The 22,587-nt window shown below is 43.3% G+C and overlaps 1 protein-coding gene across 2 annotated transcripts in view; it reads right to left on the minus strand.

Annotated features, from left to right (window-relative positions):
- Positions 1–21,493, minus strand: part of MAP3K1 (mitogen-activated protein kinase kinase kinase 1) — a 76,282-nt gene extending 54,789 nt beyond the window's left edge. Inside the window, exon 1 of one of the 2 annotated variants that reach the window (XM_027520559.1) lies at positions 21,000–21,493. In XM_027520559.1, coding sequence (XP_027376360.1) covers positions 21,000–21,478 — 479 coding nt within the window. In that variant the 5' untranslated portion in view covers positions 21,479–21,493. Of the gene's footprint in view, positions 1–19,924; positions 20,016–20,999 lie in introns of those variants that run through there. The other variant, XM_027520560.1, reaches the window with a different exon arrangement.
- Positions 21,494–22,587: the final 1,094 nt, after the last annotated feature.

Genomic DNA, 22,587 nt, shown 5'->3' on the forward strand with positions numbered 1-22,587 from the left:
TTAAGAGGGCTTTCTTAAGTGCAATAGTATTTCTCTCTTTTTTCTTCACTGCCTACGCCTACATCATTTGTGCCCTAAAAGGATGATCAATCAGCAGCATTCATGAAGTTGTCTAATATCCACCGTGTGCATGGAAACGGTCAAACTCAGGTGGAAATTACAACTACTCAAGTTTTCTCAAAGAGCTTCTCATGAAACTAGCTACTGATAATCAACAACTGGCTAGACAACACAACAGAATCATCCTGTTACCTACCCAGCTCTTATCTGGGGATAACTGAGTTCCTAGAACAGCAGTATACATGTGGTATATCAGTAAACATTACTGAGTTTGGAATGACAGTCTAAGTTTCCATAAGCAGCACATACATAAGACTTCTGGGACAGCAAACACATTACTATTGTTACTTAAGAAAACAAAACAATGGAACATTAGAGACGCAGTTAAGGGCAAAGATATTTATCTTGCCTTAAAGGAGATTTCAGTGTTACCTGAGTGACCTTTCTATAGTTAAACTCAAAGATAATCTCCTTTGTTTGTTGGGGAGATTACTGAATTCTCTCAGAGCCACTAAGCTCTTTTAATTATAGAAGAAGATGCCTGCTGAAGACAAAATATTATTGACAGGCAGGCATTCATTAATCTATATTACCAGTAGAGAACAAACATCAGTAAGAGAAAAAAATGAACTTAAGTCCATTTCAGCGTAACTCTCTATTGGATGCTGGCCTTAGAAACTGGTACCTTCACTCAAATTAGTAAACAGGCACAACCAACAATCAAAACACACCAATTAAAAGAAGGCCAAAGTCTAAATTGAGCTTTAATTTAAAACCACTGGAAATGAAAACTAGCTATTATTTTCATGACTCATTTATAAAGAGCTCTAATAGCTATGTTCAGTTGTAAAGAAATAAATCTTGAATGCCTGAGCTACCCAAGGCAGCTACCTCCAAGCACGCACTGGGACACGCAGGTGTGAGCCTAGGAAAAGGCCAGAGGAGGGGGTGTGTGCATACCCGGAGCAGAGGGTCAGGAGCTTTCACTTTCTTACTACTTCACTTGGTTTCTGAGGAGTACATGGGAGCAGGGCCAGTTCACAGGGTGAGGAGGGATCTGTGTGCCAGCACTCTGTAAAGCCTCCACGAGTGGTAACACTGACTGTGCCCTCCAAGTAGAGCTCCCGTTCTGCTGGCAAAGGTTTGCGCGTGAACAAGTCCAACCACATCTGCACCCTGAACCTACTCTCTTTCCCAGCACAGTCAACATACTGAAGTCTAAATGTGTGTTTACAACTGGCCTTATTTTATAAGAATGTCACATAACAATGAAAAATGTTAAAAAAATATTTCACTGATGCTTTCTGCATATTTTTAAAGACTTAAACAGAATTTAAAATATCATCATTAGGTATGATTTTTTACTTCAATAAAAGACAAGAAAATGAATAATGGATAAAGAAATGTATTCTCTGATGTAACTCAAACTCATCTCCTGATTTTAAAGAAATAGTAAAATATGCATAAAAGATTATCATAAGGTTAAAGAGCCATCTTGGAGTCAAACTGTCAGGGATCACACCCTGGCTTCACCCACCCACTAGCTGCCAAGTTACCTCATCTCTCAGGGTCCCTGTTTTCTCATCTGTAAAATCTGAATAAAAACCGCATTTACTTTACAAGGACAGGACTAGGCTTAAAACCAGACAAGCTATATAATGTACCAGTGTACCTCCTCAGAGGAAATTAACTATTACCGCTATTTCCAGTAAGACAAGCACAGCAGGAGAAAGCAGCGAAACGAGGATGGACTAAGGTCAGCCAGGCATGGGTACCCCAGCCCCGCACTACACCGCAGTGCTCAACCTCCTGACAATTATGGGACCTCTCTAATGCCACTCTGAGTCAGAGCTGGTAATTTTACCGTGACCATAAATTCTAGTAATTTTTACCCTTTAAAAGTACTTTCATATCCCACCATCTCATTCAATCTTCTCAAATTCTGGTAGCAGGAAAGGTATCACTATTTCTAGTTCACAGATGAAGACAGTCAAATTCAAAGCAGTTAAATAACTTAACTCAATGTCCTGCAGAAGTGGTAAGACAGCCCTTGGGATAGGAATGATGAGCCTGAGCCAACAGCAACACTGAGTCCACGACAATAAGCAGCTGGAAAGCAGGTTAAATACCTTTAAACTAAAGACAGCTGGCGATTCCCTATCCCATAGGGCTAAAAGAGGAAAAGAAGGAATCAAGTATGTCCAGAAGGAACTCTTGAATTTGAATTGCAATTTGAGTAGGCTTTTCAATTTAACTGACACAGTAAAGAAAACCGAAGTTTTGTATCAGAATAATTTTGTTTTTTAAAGTATTATCCATACTATCTCACCTTCAGGTAGTGCTACTTGACTCAAGAGCTCAAAGAAGAATTCTCATGGAATTCATTTATTTCTAACTTTTTTTATTAGCCCTACACAAGCGATCACAGATATATCTTGAAATAGACTAGAACGTTCATAAGGTTCTTACATTAAGTTACAAATCAGAGGTTGAAAATATTTTAGGCCAAGGTCTTCTGTGGTCCATCTTCCTCTCAGAATCTACCTACCTTGGAAAAAAACCTGATTAGGTTTCACAGTTCATTGGTTCTAGAGATCGATTCTAGCCACCAACACCACAACCAGCCCTTCCTGCTCTCTGTCCCATTCCTAAGCTGGTATCCGAAAATCCACCTCGTGGCTGCTTCTATACTCCAGCAGGCAAGAACAGTTCAGCATCCTTTTGTTGTTTCATTGTTGCTGTTGTGTGTTTAACTGGTTTCCCTGGTGGTGCAGTGCAGTGGTAAAAAGTCCGCCCACCAATGTAGGAGACACAGGTTTGCTCCCCAGATTGGAAGATCCCCTAGAGAAGGAAATGGCAACCCACTCCAGTATTCCTGTCTGGGAAATCCCATGGACAGAGGAGGCTGGCAGGCTACAACCCATGGGGTCGCTAAAGAGTCGGACACGACTTACCGACTGACCACCACCGACAAACATCCTTCTGAGCAAGCCTTATTCAGGAGAAGCAGCTCTGAGAGACATCTGAAATGATCCATGCTGAGGAATTCACCCTGCTTCAGCTGCACTAAGCAGCTGACCATTCTGCTGCCCAGGATCCAAGGTGAAACTAGTGATGTTTCACATCCCAGACTTACAGGAGAGATTCCAAAGTAGTCACCGGGCTGTGGGGCAGAATCTAACACTCCAGCAGCTAAAAGTATGCATGTCACCGTTTCCCCCATGACAACCACAGGGGACATAATCCTGGACGACAGTTGGCGATGGCTGTCACAGAGCCACAGTGACCATAGCCTCTCAACCTCAAATTCACATATGTGATCCTAAAAAGCCAAAATCTTATCCCATTTTCACAGGTAAGAGAGCTGTAGAAGACAGACCTGGAATGCTGAAATTTTAATGGCTTGTGGAAAGAAGACAAAATATTCTATTTGAAAAGATTTGGCACATGTGGCTGCCTAAGCACATGGTAAAGAATGAATCAATGTTTTAAATATGCTATTCCTTAAGGAGAAACTTTTTACCAAAGCTATGTATTACTCTCAATATTCACAATGCAGACAATCTCCACAGTACACAGAAACAAATCCTAGATTAGGCACCTAAAAAATAAATAATTGGTAGCATGCAATTTTCTATGTCTTTGGGCTAACTTTTGCAACAGATTTATAGGCCAGGGGTAAACCAACAGTGTAAGGACAGGAAGTCAGCCTAGGAGTAAAAGTATGATAAGAGATACACATTCCATCCCGGGTTGGGAAGATCCCTTAGAGAAGGAAGTGGCAACCCACTCCAGAATTCTTTCTTGCCTGGGAAATCCCATGGACAGAGGAGCCTGGCGGGCTATAGTCCATGGGGTTGCAAAGAGTCAGACATGACTCAGCACAGACGCATATACATAGGTCATCTGAAGTGTCAAGAAGATTTCATAAAAAATGCAAAGCATTATAAATAGATAATTTATAAAATGATATTTATTTTTAATAAAGAACAGAGAAATACAGGAAAAAGTGTGAATGCACTGGCACTATAGGAGTTTTGCTACAGAATTCAGTGTAAGTTGCTCACTGAAGACTCTAATAACAAGTTACAGTACAACCTGTCAGCATGGAATGAAGAGTCAGTACTTTAGAAAGATGTGTGTGTTTGGGGGGGTGGGGCAGAGAGAGGGTGGCATGTGTGTGTTGGGCGCTGGGAGGAAAAAGAAACAGAGACAGAACACACACACACACAATTTCATGGCTCAGTGCATGGCTGACTATATTCTCTACTTATGTAAGAAATTTCCACTAACTTATTTTTAGTAATTAAAATACATTCAGTATTTTGGGGAACCTTCAATAAGAATAAAGCAGTCTATTACACATGGCAGTTCTGAACATATTTCAAATTGCTGTATTTAGAGATGAGCTGACTTTAGACACCAACAGTTTTATATGCTATCACCAGAACTTGGCCTAGGAGGTGTAAGGGAGAAGAAAAATGAAGTTCTTGGGCATACACCTTTTTCTCTTTGATGCCAAAACTGCCTTTACAGACCTAAGTCCTCAAAGTGTAGGCTTTGTTCTCATTTGTTTTTGGTATGATTTAAAACTCTTCTAGCAAATCTTCTTGCAGTGGAGGGTTATGTTCCACTATCCACTTACAAAACTGCAGGATGATTCCAGTTCGCATTGTGCAAATGACACGCTAACTAGTGACAAAAACTATAGCCAGCTATCAAAATCAATCACAACCAGCTAGAAGAATGGTGCTAAAGCGATCAAGACGCAGAAGGACTTTGCTCTACTTCTTATCACAGCCTTCGTGGTGGGAGCATGCAGTGTGTGTGTGTGTGTGTGCTAAGTTGTTTCTGCCGTGTCTGACTCTGCAGTCCTATGGACTGTAGCCTCCCAGGCTCCTCTGTCCACGGAATTCTCCAATATTGGAGTGGGTTGCCATGCCCTCCTCCAGGGCATCTTTCTGACCCAGAGATCGAACCCACGTGTCTTCTATCTCTGGCACTGGCGGGCGGGTTCTTTACCACTAGCGCCACCTGGGAAGCCCATCATGCAATAAGTGCTCCCAAACAACTGAAGAACTGTCACGACAATTGGGACTTGAGAGCCGTGTGAGTTTTGATAGAAGCAGGAAGGGTCAAGTATTCTTCACTACCAGGAAGTTAAGACAAATAGTTAATTACTGTTGGAGGTCCCTGTGCTCAGCACTGAATTATGAGCAGGTTCAGCTGTGTAGATGAAGAACAGTGGTGGGGGAGAGAGTCTGCAGGTCTGAATATGCTTCAAATTGATGTAACCACGATTAAATCAGTCAAAAAGTTCTATTCCAAAACTATTTGATAGTCAAGATTTTCTAGAACTTGAGCTCCAAATTATTAAAGATTAAAAAGAAAAAAAAGATTGATAGTGAAATTCATACTGTTCAGTAACTGCCAACTCGCTACAAATTACATGAAAAGAATCTACAAAACAGAAATCTGAATTTTGACAATTAGGAAACAATACAATTCAGCATCATTTTTTTAAAGCTATTTTAGTTAAAAAAAAGTTTGTATACATATGTCTATTTACAAAAAGGTCTTTATAAACATAGGAAGAAAGTCAAAGGACTGCTTTGCTTATTAGAGGTTTTCCCTAGAGAATATCCTTTCCTTATGTAATTAAAGTTAAGGGGAAAATGTTTTTAACAGCAGTCAAGTTACCAGAATTGAACTTTCCTGGTGGCTCAGATGGTAAAGAATCTGCCTGCAATGTGGGAGACCTGGGTTCAATCCCTGGGTCAGGAAGATCCCCTGAAAGAGGGCAGGGCAACCCACTTCAGTATTCTTGCCTGGAGAATCCCCATGGACAGAGGAGCCTGGCGGGCTACAGTCCATGGGGTCGCAAACAGTGGGATAAAACTGAGCAACTAAGCACACACAAGTTAAACATATTTGCTAAACACACACATGCAAGTGACCATGCCCTAACTTATTTTTTCCATTTTTAAAAATATGTTCTCCCAGCATAGTTGTACGCTTTTTAAAAAATAAATACTTATCATTTAATGTCAGTTAATAGATATGACTTCTCTGTTTTCTGAGCCTTCACTGCTTTTCATTTGCATTTTTTATAGTTGATACCCAGGTTTAAAACTCCCAAGAATTAGTAGGTTCAAAAATCTAATTGTTTCAATAATCAGAACTAAATTTAGCCATAAGAAATAATTTTCAAATTAAATTTTTGGAATATTATTTGCCAGAGTTTGAAGGGAACAAAAAGATTATGTGAGCCAACCTTTTCTTTTCACAGATAAGAAAGCAACCCAGGAGACCAGCCTTAGGTCTTCACAAAGTGATGAAAACCCTAATCAATGTCCAACCGATGACATGCTTTATCCCACATTACATAATTTTGAAAGTTGCGTTTTCCATTATTCTAATAATTTCAAAATACTAAGGAAACTATATTGCTCTCAAGATGCTGCATAATCTACACAAACTGCCTTTGTTAAATTAATGGTAACTAGTATGGGAACTGTGAGTGTCTTTACATCATCCTCATCTGTACAGCCAAATGTTTAAGTAGGTAGTCTTCATACTTACTTGCAGTTATATTACAAAAAGTTTTTACTGAGTGCTTCTCTGGGTTAAGAATAGTGCTTCATTATCTTATCTAATCACCACCACTCACTCCATTTTCGAGATGAGAAATTTGAGGTTCGGAGAGATTAAGTGACTTTCTTGGAGTCCAGTGACAGGTGAGTGACTGAAGAGGCTCTGCCTCCTTGGGCCCAGCATCCTTGTGCTGCCCCTGAAATGTAATCGTGCAGTTTCAAAACCACATTCAGGGACCAGGGTGGCTGGAATTCATCTGCCTGAGAACATTTCCCTGTGAGCCTCTGAAACTATGGAGAGCTACTAGACATCCAAGAGCCACAGCTCCTAGACTGCGGCCTCAGGCACAGACTGTCTTGCTCCAGCTTTGCTGTAACTCCTCTTTTGGGCCTCCTGACCCACTTCCTAGGGCGCTGGAGTTACCTGTCAAACTACAAAGGCTTTCTATTTTGTCCCAAGCACTGCGAGCAGCATGGAGGCAGAGAGCCCTGCGTGGTTCTCGGGCTTGGTTGCTGAGCCCTGCCCCAACCCAGACAGGGCTACCTGAACTACACTCACAGTTCTTCGTATCAGCACACAACCCTCCATGGACTTCCAGGCCTCTGTGTGTTCTCCACACACCCCTGCCTCTACCCCCAGGCCATGAAGTCTCTCTCCAAGTCCCTTTCACCTGTTTAACTCCTCTGCACTCTTCAGGACTTAGTAGTCCTCCCATTTCCCGGAAAACCTTCCTGTACCCTCCCATTCCCAGCAGACTGGCCAGCCCCACCCTTGTCTCCAGGCAGTCTGTTACCTCGTTAAACTTCATGGGCTTCCCCACAGCTGGGTCCCCAGCACCTTGGCGCCTAGCTCACAGCAAGTCATTCCAAGAGTGCTCAAGAAGCGTGACCCCAGCCGGGTCAGGAGTGATGATAGCACTGACAATGGGCACTCACCCTGGCGTGTTTACTACTCTGCCTTTCCGTTTTTCTAGAAAAACCACCCACAGACCAGACAAAAAGATCTGCAATGACCCTACAACTGATGTGCTTGTTTTCCTACAACCCATGAGCTCCCCGGCACCTTGCCATGGAGGCCAGGCGGCGGATAGAAACCTTGTGACGGATGCACCTAGGCCACAATCAGCCTCTGTGCTCAAGCGCTGAGCATATCTGTTCTCTGACTTGAGGGGTCTCGGATTACTCTGGGTGACAGCAATCCAGTCGTCCCCCTGGAGCCACAGAACACTGGTGCCAGGACCTCCTGCGGACACCAAACTCTACAGATGCTCAAGTCCATATACTATAAAACCATGTAGTACAGCCAGCTCTCGGTACCTGCAAGTTCTGCAACCATGGAAATGGAGGGTCGACAGGACGTTGCCTGGCACCAAAATATTTTCCCAAGACTGTACCTCTGAAATTTTAACACAAATTAAAAGAAAAATCTGATTCGCTTTACCATAATGTATTATAATTTTAAAAGAATTTTTCTTTTTAAACGTTTGTTCAGTAAGACATGACCATATATGGGATGACAGAGGAAAAACTTTTTAAAAAGATTTATGAGGAGTTTTCCTTTAAAAAAAAAATTTATTTACTTATTTATTTGGTTGCACCTGATCTTAGTTGCAGGATTTTTACTTGCAGCATGCAGACTCTTAGTTGCGGCATGTGGAATCTAGTTCCCTGACCAGGGATCGAACCCAGGCCCCCTACGTCGGGAGTGAGGAGTCTTGGCCGCTGGACCACCAGGCAAGTCCCTAAAAAGGCCTAAAAGTGGCAAAACTAATTCAGATACCAAGGAACTTTAAATCAAAAGAGTTCAGTAGAATTCACAATACCTATCGACTTCTGGGGAAACTCTGGGAGACAGTGAGGAACAGGGAGGCCTGGCGTGTTACAGTCCACAGAGTCACAAAGAGTTGGACACAACTTAGCGACTGAACAACAACTAACTTCCGCAAATAGTCACATTTATATTTAATACAATAGAATACCAAAAACTGTTCATTGCAGGGGGAATAAAAACATATTAAAAATTACCTCACAGCAGAGACAAAGTAAGTATTCTAGACAGAAGAAACAACATTTAGCGCACTGAGAGAAAAGAAGGGTCAGCCAGGGAAACAAAAGTGTGAACCCAGCCCTGAACGACTGGAGCAGGGTGTTCAGGAGGGGGAGCTGAGAGGGGTGCAGAGCCAATTACCACGCGCTTCTGAACTGCATTAAGGAGTCTGGACTTTATTCCTGGGATGAAGAAAAGTTTTTTTTTCCCCCTCTGAATTCACTTATTTAAAGATAGAACACAGCCATTCAAAATCGTAGAGCACAATATCAACACAGTTTAAAGCTAGGGAATTAAGTTGAATTGTTGTATTTAATTTACATTAATAAATATCTTAAAAGAAGCAAATGTAGGTTTTAAGATTTATTAAGACGCTAATGACCCAAGTAACTAAGAGAATCTAAGCTGAGAGTGATATTGTGTGATTTTCAGGTTGAAAGATTACAGTAACATATATTTCAATTAGACAGCAGCAAATACAAAAGCATCTTCTGAACTGTACAGTATACTGTATGGAGGAGTTCATTCTATAGCATTTCATCATTCTCCTGGCCTCAGTTTGTGCATAGACGGCATGCTGGACACCAGCAATTCACATTACATAAATTATCCACCACTCACAAGGTATGAAATCTATATTATACATGTATAAAATAGAAAAAATGTATATTATATACATGTATAATATGCATGAATGGAAATTATTCTTGAATGCCAGAAACAGTGCCAATTCTTTCTGACAGACTTGGGATTTCCCACCTTTGCCACTGATTAACGATCTGAACTGCCTGTGTTTCAGTTTCTTCATTTTTAAAATGAGAAGTCTGGGCTAGATTTTTGTCTACTTTAGTGTCAAGATCAGACTTCCATAGTAGAAACCTCATTCTAACTGCAGTGAGTGACTGAGGAGAACATGTCCAGGAGCCAGAGGCTGGTTAGGAAGAAGTTTTGCAAGAATTGGGAGGAGGTGACAGAGGCCTGACCCTGGGTTAGCAGCTGTGGGGGTGGATTCCAGGGCTAGCTGACAACTGACAACAATAGAACTAGAGACTGATTGGATGCTGAGGGTGAGATGACCAGCGTAAGAGCACAGCCGCTCCGGAGGTGGTGGCAGGAATTAAACCAATGGCACCCCAAAGGACCAGGAGATCTGACCGGGAGGATGGAGATTCTGTTTGGGTGTGTGGTGGCTGCAGCACCTGGCTGAGCTACACCTCCTGGAGAAACTATCCCAGAGGCAGGGGTGTGCAGGGTTCTGTCACTGAAGCCAAGGCATTTTAGGCACCAAAATATTATAAAAATGATTCACCAAAGACACAACTAATAGTCTTCTGATGTATCTTTTTCTCTCCAGTCAATGACATTCTTTAAGGATCTTTGTACAAAACTTGAAATGTGATTATTTAAGAATTTAGCCCTTTGTGCAAGAGTAAGATCTGAAATAAAGAAATGTATTTGGGAACGTCGAAATATTTGAAAATTTAGTATGTGATAAAGGGGATACATTTAATCAATAAATAATGCTGGGAAACCTAGCCAATCATTTGGAGAAAATAAAGTTAGGGCCTTAAACTTCAGATAGATCAGAGACGATTTCTTTTTTAATCTATACAAATAGTATTAGAAAAGACTGGTGGATTTTTATAATCTTATGCAGGGAATAATAATAGCTATTGCCTACACAGCGTTCATCATGCCCCACGCACTGCTTACAGTGTTTATACACACACTTTGTTCTTGCAACAATTCTGAAGCAATATTTTCATTTTAGAGTAAGACCATTCAGAAAGAGAGGGAGAGAGAGAAAGAAATGAAATCTAAAGGACTATTTAAAGCCTCTTTATGGAATGACAGTATCGTTGAAATTCATAAATCATAACACAAAAGTAGAGGAAAACATTTCCAATAAATGCGGAGCTAATGTTCTAATACATAAAGGATACTTAAAAATCAATAAGAAAAAAATAAACAATTCTCTCTCATGTGAAAGTCACAAAAGAAGTAGAAATTGTTAATAAATACAAGTTGTACCATGACGCTAAAAAGCTAAGAAATGCAAATTAACAGAAGAAACCATCTTTCATAGACTAATATCAAACACTGGCAAGAATGTGAAGCAACACGCACTCTCACATACCACGAGATGAATGGAAGCTGACACAATGTTTTACAGGGCAATTTGGCTGCATGAAAATTTTAAATATGCATAACCCTTGACTCAGCAGTTTTACTTCTGAATATTTATTTTACAAAACCAAATGCACAAATATCTGAAAATGTATATACAATGGTAGTCACTGCAGCGTGATAACTACCAAACAATAAACAATATGTCTACAAAGAGACTGGTTAATTAGACAACCAGACGATGGAATGCTATGCAGTCATGAAAATGACAGCTCTACGTTCATCGTTAATAAACAAAATGCTGTTAAGAAAAGAAAACTGTATAGCAATCTATGTAGTACTGTTCTTTTGTTAAAAGATAAATAAATGTTTAAAACAAATTGTTCTGTTGCTTTCAAAAGGACTGTCTAACCATTTTATTAATAAGCTTAATCTAAAAATTCTGAATTCAGAAAAATCACAAGGACCTTATATAACAGTGTAGAAATGCCAGTGTGCCAGAAAAACTGAAACATATTTTCAAATTTCAAAATAAGTTTATACTGACATTAAAAGTTTTTTAGGAATATTAGTATCTACATTAATTAATAAGTCACATCTTTTTTTTAAATCTAAGGATCAATGAAAATAATCTGATTTATTACTTAAGAAGAATTTAAGAATATCAATAAAATCCAGATAAATAATAGGTATAGCCAATTAATTATTTTGAAAGAGGACAAAAAGAAATGTGAAATGTCTTTCTCAAAACACTCAACATCTTAAGACATGTGAACATCAAGAATCCAAGCTTTTCGCAAGCAGCCATCTTATTAGACCAAAGTCCTCACAGTAATTAAATAACTTGGTCAACATTGCAAAGCTGGGCTTACTGCCTGACTTCTCACAGTCTAGCTAGGAGAAAGGGCAGTATATATTGGTGGTGGTGATTAACTATTAAGGCATCTTTTTTAATTGCAGGATATAAAATGACTCAGGCCAACAAACAGAGCAAAAAACTCTGCCACACAGCCAACCCACAGGACATTGGTAAGGAGCAGCATCCAATTTTATGTAATTCTAAAGAACACTTCACTTATTCAGCACCAAGGCTACAGGACCACCTCTTCCAGATAATTTAGATGTTTACCACTTTGAGGATCAAACTACTTGCTACAAACTATCAGAGACAGAAAACTTCCTTAATGTGTTACAAGTTTTCTAACTTGGTTGACTGAATGGAGGGAAATGCAACAATCTTGTAAGCCACAGTCATTATCATTACAGAAAACAAAACCAATCACATAATCTTGATCACTCTCATTTTACAAATAAGGAATCTGATACCCCAAAAGTAATGCAGGAAAGTGCTGTGATTTAATAAATTCATAATCTTAGAGGTGATCCAGATGTGTGGAACCAAGCGTTCCAACACTAGGCGGCCCCCAACTGCCATGTTCCAATGTCCTCTTAGCAGGTCCCTTTCTCCCCCCTTCTTCTCACCTGTCAGGGCTCTGCCTATACTCTGCCTTTAGGGAACCTGTCTCTTGCTCTAAGTATCGGTCTTCTAACTGGCTGCTTTTAATTGCTGCACATATGTTGCTGCTGCTGCTGCTAAGTCACTTCAGTCGTGTCCAACTCTGTGCGACCCCATAGACGGCAGCCCACCAGGCTCCCCCATCCCTGGGATTCTCCAGGCAAGAACACTGGGACACCAAATAGACAAGACTACAAGAACAATAAAAAAAAGTCAGCAAATCCTGAGTGAATGCCCCTGGAACTCTTCTAAGTGTAAAATCAAAGAACTTCAAAGCACAGATTTTGTTACAGGCCCTTTGGCAGTTCAGAGCCTTCTTTTCTTACTTCTTAGTACTAAACCATGTTCCAGGTAAGGGAGGGTTTAGTTACCACCAGTAAATTTTAAAACGTTTTCTTTAACGTGGGTTCTTGGTTCCTGAAATCTCACATAGTACTTGTCTAGCAAATCTTTTCTTTAATGCAAATGTGAACTATTTATCCCAAGTTGAATCATTATCAGTAGCAAATTCATAAATTTTGGATGAAGTAGGGTAATTGGGACAAAAATCCTAAACATGGTATCCTAAATTCAGATAACATTCCGAGAACTCAGAAAAAGGAATCATTGTATTAATGCATAACAGGTCCAGGTGTATATTTATTTATATACATATGCACATACACACACACGCACGCATGTGTGCACACACACACACACACTTTCAACTCCCTGGTAAGAGCAGAACTAAATACACAGAGCAAACACTTCTTACAGCGTATTATCATGCAGTATAGCTCTTTCCTTTGTGCCACATTAAGCCATCCTACTTCACCTGTGGCATTTGGTGTGTCTAATACCTCAGATACCTCCTAATGAATCTATCACATACTGAATATTTGGAAACACCAATCATCTAGGGTTTTGCCATTTAACCCCATCTCAGCTAAGTCTTGATTACATCTGACCAAAGGGGAAGAACAGACAATCCACTGGTTTGATCTTGCAACATCATAACTACCTGCATCCATTTATTCAACAAATTCTTACTGAGGATCTACTCTGGGCCAGGCATTTTGCTAGGTTCTGGGTTCCTACCCAGCCAAAGGCTCTGCCCACTTATGTCCTTTCAGTCTTCAAGGGAAGGCAACCATTCACCAAATGAGACAAATACAAAATCAAAGCACTAACAGCAAGGACATGGAGCTAAAAAGGCAGTCTAGGAGATTAGGGAAGGAAGGCTTCCCTGAGGAAGCCTCAGTGAGCTAAGATCTGAAAAGGGAGGAGCTGACTCAGAACTGGGAAAAGTGCTCCAGGACAGAGAGCAGGCGGTGCCACAAAGGCCAGATGGCAGAGGTGGTTTGCCGAGTCAGGAAACGAAGGCAGTCCTGCTGAGAACAGGGTGTGTGTGATCAGAGATGGGCCCAGAGAGGCAGCCAGGGGCTAAACCAGGCAGGGACTCTGTAGGACATCTTAAGAATTCCCTGATCTTTATCCAAATGGAAAGCATCTGAACGTTTTAAAATTCAATTTAATTTTACTTTTCTACAGGAAAATTGCTACACTCAGATTTACATTTTAAAATGATCACTCTGGTCACACAATATGGAGAACCAACTGGAAGGGAGGAAGCAGGAGAGAGGGAGCAAGTTAGGAGGCTACTATGTTAGTTCAAATGAGAGATCACGGAAACCTGGACTAGGAATATGGTAACAGACCAAAGCACCAGCCTCTGATATGGAACTGAAGACTAGGAGTTGTCAAGGGTAACTACTAGGTTCTGGTCCTGCCACTTCATGAGCAGAGAACTCATGAGTATGAGTAGGGCAAGGTGTAGGGAAAATCCTAAATTTGGTTTCAGATGCCTGAGTATGGATGTGTTCTGTAGAGAGGTGTGGCATCTACGAGAGGTCATGGCTAGGAAAATAAACTCTATACTCATTTATGAAAGGTCAAAAGTTGACCTAAAGGCATTAATGAGACTGGGGTGGGGGTGGAAGACAGGAAATGAGAGAAGGCCTGGACCTGAGGATGTTCTACTATTAATGCTGAAGAAGCTGAGGAGCCATTAAAGAAGGGCTGGCAGGGTTAAGAAGACAATCAGGAGGGCCTACCCATCAGCACAAATAACTAGACACTCAAACCCCAGAAACTAAATTTTCTCAATATTTGACAGTTTACACATGGCTCCAATTACTTTGTAACTACACTGAGTTATTCAACTAATTCTGTAAGGTTTACATTATATAAAATTGGTCAACATTATTAATCACTGCTTGCTAAATACCAATTACTGCTACAGAATACCAAGGAATACACCAAAACTCATAAGAAATAGTTCCTGCCTTCAAAACTTGCCTTAAACTAGATTATGATTAAAATCACATCACATTAAGTCATGAGTTAGTGTATCTTCTGATACACTTATTTAAAAATTAATTCATCCTAACACTTTGGGAAAATTAATTCATCCTAATGCTCATCTTAATGCTCTTAGATAAGACCCTGATGCTGGGAAAGATTGAAGGTGAAAAAGAAGAGAATGAGAGAGGATGAGATGGTTGGATGGCATCACCAACTCAATGGACATGAGTTTGAGCAAGTTCTGGGAGACGGTGAAGGACAGGGAAGGCTGGTGTGCTGCAGTCCATGGGGTCACAAAGAGTGGGATGCGACTGAACACTCAGGTGCATCCAACATTCATGGGTGCCAGACTCTAGTCTAGGTGATGGGCAATGGCATAAAGAATAAGACAGAGTTCCTTGTCTGTTAGCAATTGATATTTAGCATTCAGAATGCTGTAAGACCAGTTTCAAGATTATTCGATGCTGTATCAGTTGAATGGTTATTTAGGCCATAAAGGAAGGCAATAATCCCAACTATTTATCAAGAGTACAATCTCTACCCCCCACCCTGATATCTACCCTCTTCTTACTCCACATACACTCATCATCATGCTTACTGTGACACTTAGTTAACACACGAACTACAGCACTGTGTAAACTCCAGGCACTTGCTTCAGTCTTTGAGAGGACTGAAGGTCTCATCAGTAATTCCCAGGTGACAGACTGCATTTTCAGAAATACACGCTTGGTGTGTCTTAAGAACTTAACAGTTCTTGGCTCTCTATAACATCTCAATCTATTTAACCAAACTAACCAGACTGGTTATTTCGAAGGATTCTATCGCTAACAGTGTAGAACTCCTTTACATACCAAACATACCTAAACCAACCCACAGGCCAGAGCAAATGAAGCAAGGATATCTTCGTGATTATCTTATAGTCTAGAGCATACTTTGTATGTTTCCCAAAGTTAGTTCCCTAACTAGCAGAGTTGCTTTTACTAATAATAAAGCCTGAATTTTAAAACCAGTGTTGGCAGATCCTCAGTTTCTTGCTCCTATACCCCCTACTTAATTTTCTGTTCAAGAAAGAAAAAAAAAAAAAAATCACATCTGAACTTGCAGTTCCCTACTCATACCTTTGAAGAGTACAGGCAGAAATAGTTTGAAAGTAATCTGTATCTAAATTCCTTTTGCCACTGCTGTGGAAACAGAAAAGCTACAGTATACATCTGTCCTAAGAAAGGGAAAGAGACCAAAGGGAAAGAGCAAAAACTAGCAGACCAAAGGTACAAGCAGAAAGCAGAACAAAGCTTCCACCTTTAACCACTGTCCTGGAAGGTCAATTATTCCTCAGAAAGCTAAGGAAGTACTTCTGAATTCACTGCAGAGATACCGTGTGAAATACTGTCTGTGGGTGAGAGTCACGGCACTAATCCTTATCTAGGTGCTCCTTTCTATTCCCATGACTCTCAGAACACTTAACATGGCAGTGTGACACCTCTTCATAACACAATCTGCCAGCAGAAACAGAGGCTGTGCACCGATGACATTTTTCTCTACCACCCAGAAAATCACCTCGCAGAGGTTCATAAAAGTTGGATGAATGAAATCTAAAACAAGTACAAACGGACAGGATCTGACTCTACTGGAACAGTTTCCATGTGTGATGATTAAAATGAATGTGTGATATTATATTAGCTTCTTTATTTCCTTCTACTTATAAACTGCACAAACCAAGAAACCTAGGAAACACTCAACACTCATCAACCATTCTCCCTGACTAACACAGTGAAGTGACCTAAGTACAAATCATTTATTCTCCCTGCCTAACATGATGAGGTGATCTAAGCACAGTTTACCTGTATCACATGTACGAAGCCAGGTTACAAACACCATGCTTTATGGACACGTCAGGAGACAAACGCATTGCCAATGGCACTGGGTAGAAACCTGTCATTCTCACATTGACTCTGGAAGGACAACTTCCGTCTTCAAATCATTAATCTGGTCATTAATTTGTAAAAGAAAGTGGAGACAGCAGAGAGGGATGGAAAGAAATGGACTGTGCAGTGAGACCGTCAAGGACTGGAATCCTAGCCTGTTTTCCAGTCGTGTGATCATGGGGCTTTCACATCACACGTGAGTTTCTCTTGAAAACAGAAATTACAACACACTGGAAGGCTGCAGACATGATGAAATGAGCTAATATATAACTTGCCTGACACACAGAAGGCAAGAAAAGTGACTATATAAAAGTATTTCTACTTGATCAATGAACATGTTTATTAACCACAGCAAAAATCCTCTTATTTTCTTTCAAGAACACCCAACTAGCACAGTCAGCTTTGCAGTGAGAGCATTTATAAATGAACATTTACTTCAATTCTGTTTCTGATTACTTCTTTCGCGTTTCAAAATGTTCTTAAATTATTTCTTAAAAACAACTGGGGATGATTCTTAATAGTGCATATTTCCCTCACATTAATCTTTTTTACCCATTTACATTTTAAAGTAACTCTAATTTTCAGCTTAGGATATAAAAAGAGGCCAGGACTGAAGAAAACAACCAAGTCTAAGGAATATACCTGGTATATCTGATATAGCAAGGCATTTCAAGGTTAGAAGTACAAAATTCTGCAGCTCTTAAGGAGCCTCTGGAGACTAATGCTTCTCCATGCCACATTCTCCTATTGCCTTCCTCAAAGAAAAATAACCCTCAACCCAAGAAGACTGGATACAAAAGGCAAAAGTTGTGCCTTCCAACTCAGAGAACTTCTGAATGCCCCATGTTTTTCCTCAGGGGAATCCATTCCCTATTAACTGCCCCAGCCACCCCAGCATTTCTTCTGGAATGCTCCCAGCAACTGTCAAGGGCTGATCAGCAGACAGCCTAGGCAAGCTGTAGCTGGTTCTTTTGCTCTTGTTGAAAGCAAAGAACACTCCTTTCATTCCATATTTTGAAATCTTCCAAGTCAGTAAGTCAGCAACCATTTCTAAAACGTGCAACATATGCTTGAGGAACTATAGGAGATGTGAAAAAGAATATCGATGAACAGAGCTACTTCCTGTTTTTTTTTTTTGTATCTAGCAAAATGGAGTTATTATAGCATATTGGAAATAATGTATTAAGGAATGTTGGTTAACCAGTCACTCATGCCAGAATCAGATATGAAAAGAAAACTAAAGTTGGCAACAATTCTAGTTCTAATATTTTTTCCCTTTCAAAACTATATTTAATAATCTTTGAAGAATGCATTCATTTTCTTACCTGATTCAAAATAAAACTTGGAGACAATTCCTAACTACAAAACTTACAAATTCATGTAACACTAACTTCTGTAACTACTTCTGTCATTTTATAAAATCACCAATTAAAAAAAAAAAAAAAAACTTATTTGGGGGCAACAATTTTCCTACACCTCCTTTAGTAAAAACTCAGTAAATTATATTTTTAGTCCAGAAGCTTCTAAAAGGAAGTGAAAGCTGAGGGCTATATGAGGATATAAAAGCAGCCTATGAAACAGCTTCAGTTTTAAGGAAAAACTAACATTAACAAGCACAGCATATCTTGTTCTTTCATGGGGCCAGCAAATTGATAGTTAGGTGTTTTTTTTTTTAAGTTACAAAAATAGGATGGAGTAATTATATCTACCAAACTCACAATAGCCTGTTCAATGGAGAGTAACACTGTAATTTCTCTTCAAAGACAGTAAATAGGAAGAAAAAGCCCCTAATTCTGTAATAGAAGGAAAAAAATCCCAAACCCTTGGGCGCCACTTACAGGCAAAAAAATTTCACTGATTTCAGTTACTAACCTGAAAAAGACGGGTGGACTTAAAATCTTCTATTTTTAATATCAGTATTATTTATATTATTTACACTACAAAATTGTATTTTCCACAATTTCAATTTCTACACCCAAAGATCAAAAACTGAAGAAATTATGAAATTTAAAAACTTTAGGAATTTTCTTTAAAAAAAATATGACAGGTCTTAACAGATAGGTGTCCAGATGTACAGTACTACTGAAATATAAAAATATTTCAAAATCTCGATGTTAGATGATCCTACTAAAGTATGAATGTACCTATTATCCAAAAAGTAAAGTTCAATTGCAATTTTACTGCTTACAGTCAAAGTGCTTATACCAACAGATTCAAATGAATTTCAACCCCATGAACAAGGCAATATGGAAAAAACTATTTCAAAAGTAGAGGAAATCAATATTTTACTATAAATGAAATGTTTATATTATTTGAGATGAATAAACAGCATTCTGGCCAGTGAAATTCATTTTAAAAAATGATTTTGCCCATTAGTCTATTATTTCATATACTGTGCAATTATAATCCACCCTCTCCAAAAAGGGGAGGGGGAAAAACTAGGTTATAAAATGCAAAAATTAAACATGGACTACTCACTCCCTGAATTCTATCTGCTTTCACTTTCGTCCTCTTATTTTGTGTGGAGACAGCACTAAACATCTATACATTAATTTACAGTGGTTCCTCTTCTACTATATTCATAGCTCGTTAAGATGGCTAGAATGCTGAGGCTTGCTAAATTATTTACTGCATCCCAAAACTTAGTATCATGGGAATAAGACAAAATTCACCTCTCAAATTCAGGGTTTAATATCTTTAACTGGACCTCACTTGTAGTAACAATCGCCTACAACGAATCTTTCCAGTCAAGTTCTAATGCAATCTGCAAAGGAGCAGTAGAGAAACATAACCCTTGTAAGACTAAGCTACATGTACAAGTGCACACAGAAAACCAGCACAGTCACAAGTCTCCGTTCCTCTCAACATTGCCATGGCACACTGCGGACCACATTTTTAGGGTTCCCTCCCCCGCGAAGTGGGGAAAGAGAAGGGGGCAACTTCTAAGTAGCAATCAACAAACTGCGGTTTTAAACAAATAATCAAGTCGCCCCCAAAAGTGCCAAATCACTAGATAACTAACGAAAGCCAATGATTCCTACTGTCAAATTCGTTTCACAAGGGAAACCAATACAAGGCACTTTAAAACATTCAGAATAATGGTCAGGAAACCCTACAGGGAAACGGGTGACTATCACAACATTTCCAGCAACTCAAAACACCCCTCAAACCTGTGCTCTGCATTCACTAGATTTTAAAACAAACAAAAACAAGGACTATGGCTGTCACATTTAAAAGAATTTCCTCACACAAAAATTTCTAGTTGCCAAAGAGCCAGGCCAGGAACGGCTGGCCTGAGTTACCTTGCACATACCGTAACGCGCAGGCAGCCTAGGGCCCCGGAGCACACCTCACTGGGTCCCCTGGAATCCCGCGGCGGCCCACGCAGCTGCAGGGAGCAGGAAGCACCGCACCCGCGCCGCGGTCCCCAACCACGCCGGAGAGGCTGCGGGGAGTAGGCACTACCGCTTTGCAACTGAATGGCTGACACATCCGGTCCTGGCTCTTACACCACTCCGCCAAATGCAAACTTCAAAGGCCAAATTCAAACTCCAAACAGAAGTCACTCAAGTCTCCGTGGTGCGGTCTGTATTCCCCAGGACACTAGGAATCCCTTGGGGGACGCGATTAGAAAACTCTCAGTCCTAACACCCCGCAAGCCCCCGAGAGCTTGCAGCCCGTCAGCCCGCACTGCTTTGACAGGCGTTACAGAGCCGTCCACCCGGAACCCCCTGCGGCCGCGCTCGGGGCGCGCCGCCTCCGTTCCGGCCCGGCCTCCGGTACCTGCCTAGAGGCTCTGCCTGTCACGGCGCGGGGAACCCCACCGCTTTCTGCGCCGCCGCCCTCCAGCCCCCCAACCCGGCCTCGGGCAGGGCTGCCCACCTACTTCGCCCACCTACACCACCCGCCCGCAGGCTCAGGCCTCACCCCCGCGCCCCCCGGGACTCAGGTCCGGGGTCGCCGCCGCCGCCGCCGCACTGCTGCTCGCCTCTTCCAGCCTGACCCGGAGGGCAGCGCCAGGGTCCTGTTCCGGGGCTCCTCGGAGAGCCCCGATCCCAGGAGCCCCACAAAGCCAGCCCGGCCCCCCACACCTTATCTCAATTGGTCCAAGCAGCGCGGCTCGCACGCCTGTCACATGTCTGCAAACAATAACAAACTCTCCAGCACGTCCCCGCCCCGGGCCCCCGTCCGGTCCCCCAGGCCAGGTCCGGGGCGCCGCCCGAAGCTGGAAGGGTCAAAGGGGGTGCCCGAGGGCTTGGGTCCCGGATAGCCGCGCGCAGCCTGGCTCTGCGGAGCCCCGGGACGCCCTGCGCGATGCCGGGGTTCATTCATTGCAATAGCCCGCCAGCCCCCCAAGTCCCCGCCGCTCCCCGGGCCGCGCTGCTCACCCAGCCGGGGCCGCCGCAGTCGGCTCGGCGGCGGGCGTCCGCTTCTCCCCCGGCTCGGCCCCCGCGGGGCTCTGGGCGCCGCTGTCCGGTGCGGCCGCCGGCTCGGCAGGGTGGGCGCCACCGCGGCTCGCGGCTCCGTGGGGCGGCGGCACCGCCACAGGCTGGAAACCGCTCCCGCCCGCCGCCGCGTCCGGGGGCTCCGGCGACGGGGAAGTGGAGGAGGACGGCGGCGAGGCGGCGAGGAAAAGCGGCGGCTCGGGCAGCTGGTCCAGCTCCACACTCCGCACTTTGCGCAGCTGCCGCCGCCTCCAGTCCGCCCGCTCACGGCCCCCACTGCCCGCCTCCCGCAGCAGCCCCGCGGCTGCCGCGGGCGCGCTGCTCGCCTTGAGGGCCCCTCTGCCGCCGCCCGCTTCGGGGCTCGCCGCCCCGGCGCCCGGGAATCCCGAGGACGAGGCGCGATTCCCCGCCGCCGCCGCCATTTTCTCTCGCGGGCTACATTCGCTCGGCCCCTGCGAGGGAGGGAGGGGGCGGGGAGAGTGCAGGGGGCGGAGGGCGGGCTCTGCGCCTCTAGCGTAGGGCTGGCTGCGCCAACTGCGTGAGCGCGGCGCTTCGGGCCCCCGGCCGGGACTGACGGACGGGAGGGCGCGTGGGGTTCGGTGGGGGGAGGACGGCAGGGACGGCGAACCGCCGGTTTTGGTGGGGAGTGGGCTCTTAGCTCAGCCCCGCGCGCGGGCCGCCGAGGTGGCTGCCGAGGGGGCCGCTGCGGGGGCGCGCTAGGGTTCGCGCGCCTCACCCGCCGTGCCGCCAGGTAGTCCCGGGCTGCACCGGCGAGAGGAGGAGCCTCGGCGGCTGAGCTCCGCTTCCTCTCCGCCGCAATCTCGGCCCGGCTTGGCCGGCGCTCGCCCTAAGGGAATTGCAATTCGAGCTTTGATGGACGGTGCGTTGAAGGGGGCGCAAGCCAGAGGGTCTGCAGTCTGTCATTCGCATGCCCGTTGCAGTGGGCGTCGGGGAACCCGGGCGCGGACCGACCTACCCCCGCCCCCGCCTCCACTCCGCGCGGGACGCGCAGGTGGCGCCCGGGGCGCTCGCCTGCTGCAAAGCAAAAGAAACCCAGTGTTCAGCTGACGTGATGCCGCGGACCCAGAACACAAGTTTATATATAAAAAAGCTTTCCTCATCTTTTGCCCACCCCCAGATCGTGCTACAAATAAAACAGAAGTTTCTGGAATATCGTGTTCCAAACCTGAAATCCCAGGTTTGGGACATCCTCTTCACCCACTGTTTCGCCCCCAGCTAGAGGGAGATCGAGAGGACCGGGCAATGGGGTCGGAGTGGGGGGGGTGGTCGAGGTGAATCGTTATAAATCTTTTTCCTTTTTTTTTTTTTTTCCTCCGCTGTCTTTGGGAAAGGCAGATATGCAGGACCACAGCATGTTTGGGGAAGGAACCAGGAAGTCCTGGCTGCTGTCATCCTCCGCCAGGTTCTGACCCTCCCCGAGCCCTATGCCTCTGGCTGCACGTCCCTCTTCCCCGCAGGGTCGGGCTGCAGTCGGGTTCCCTCCGCCCCCACCCCCGCGGAGCCCGAGCTA

This window comes from Bos indicus x Bos taurus, chromosome 20 (genome assembly GCF_003369695.1).
Source record: "Bos indicus x Bos taurus breed Angus x Brahman F1 hybrid chromosome 20, Bos_hybrid_MaternalHap_v2.0, whole genome shotgun sequence".
Lineage (NCBI taxonomy): Eukaryota > Metazoa > Chordata > Mammalia > Artiodactyla > Bovidae > Bos > Bos indicus x Bos taurus.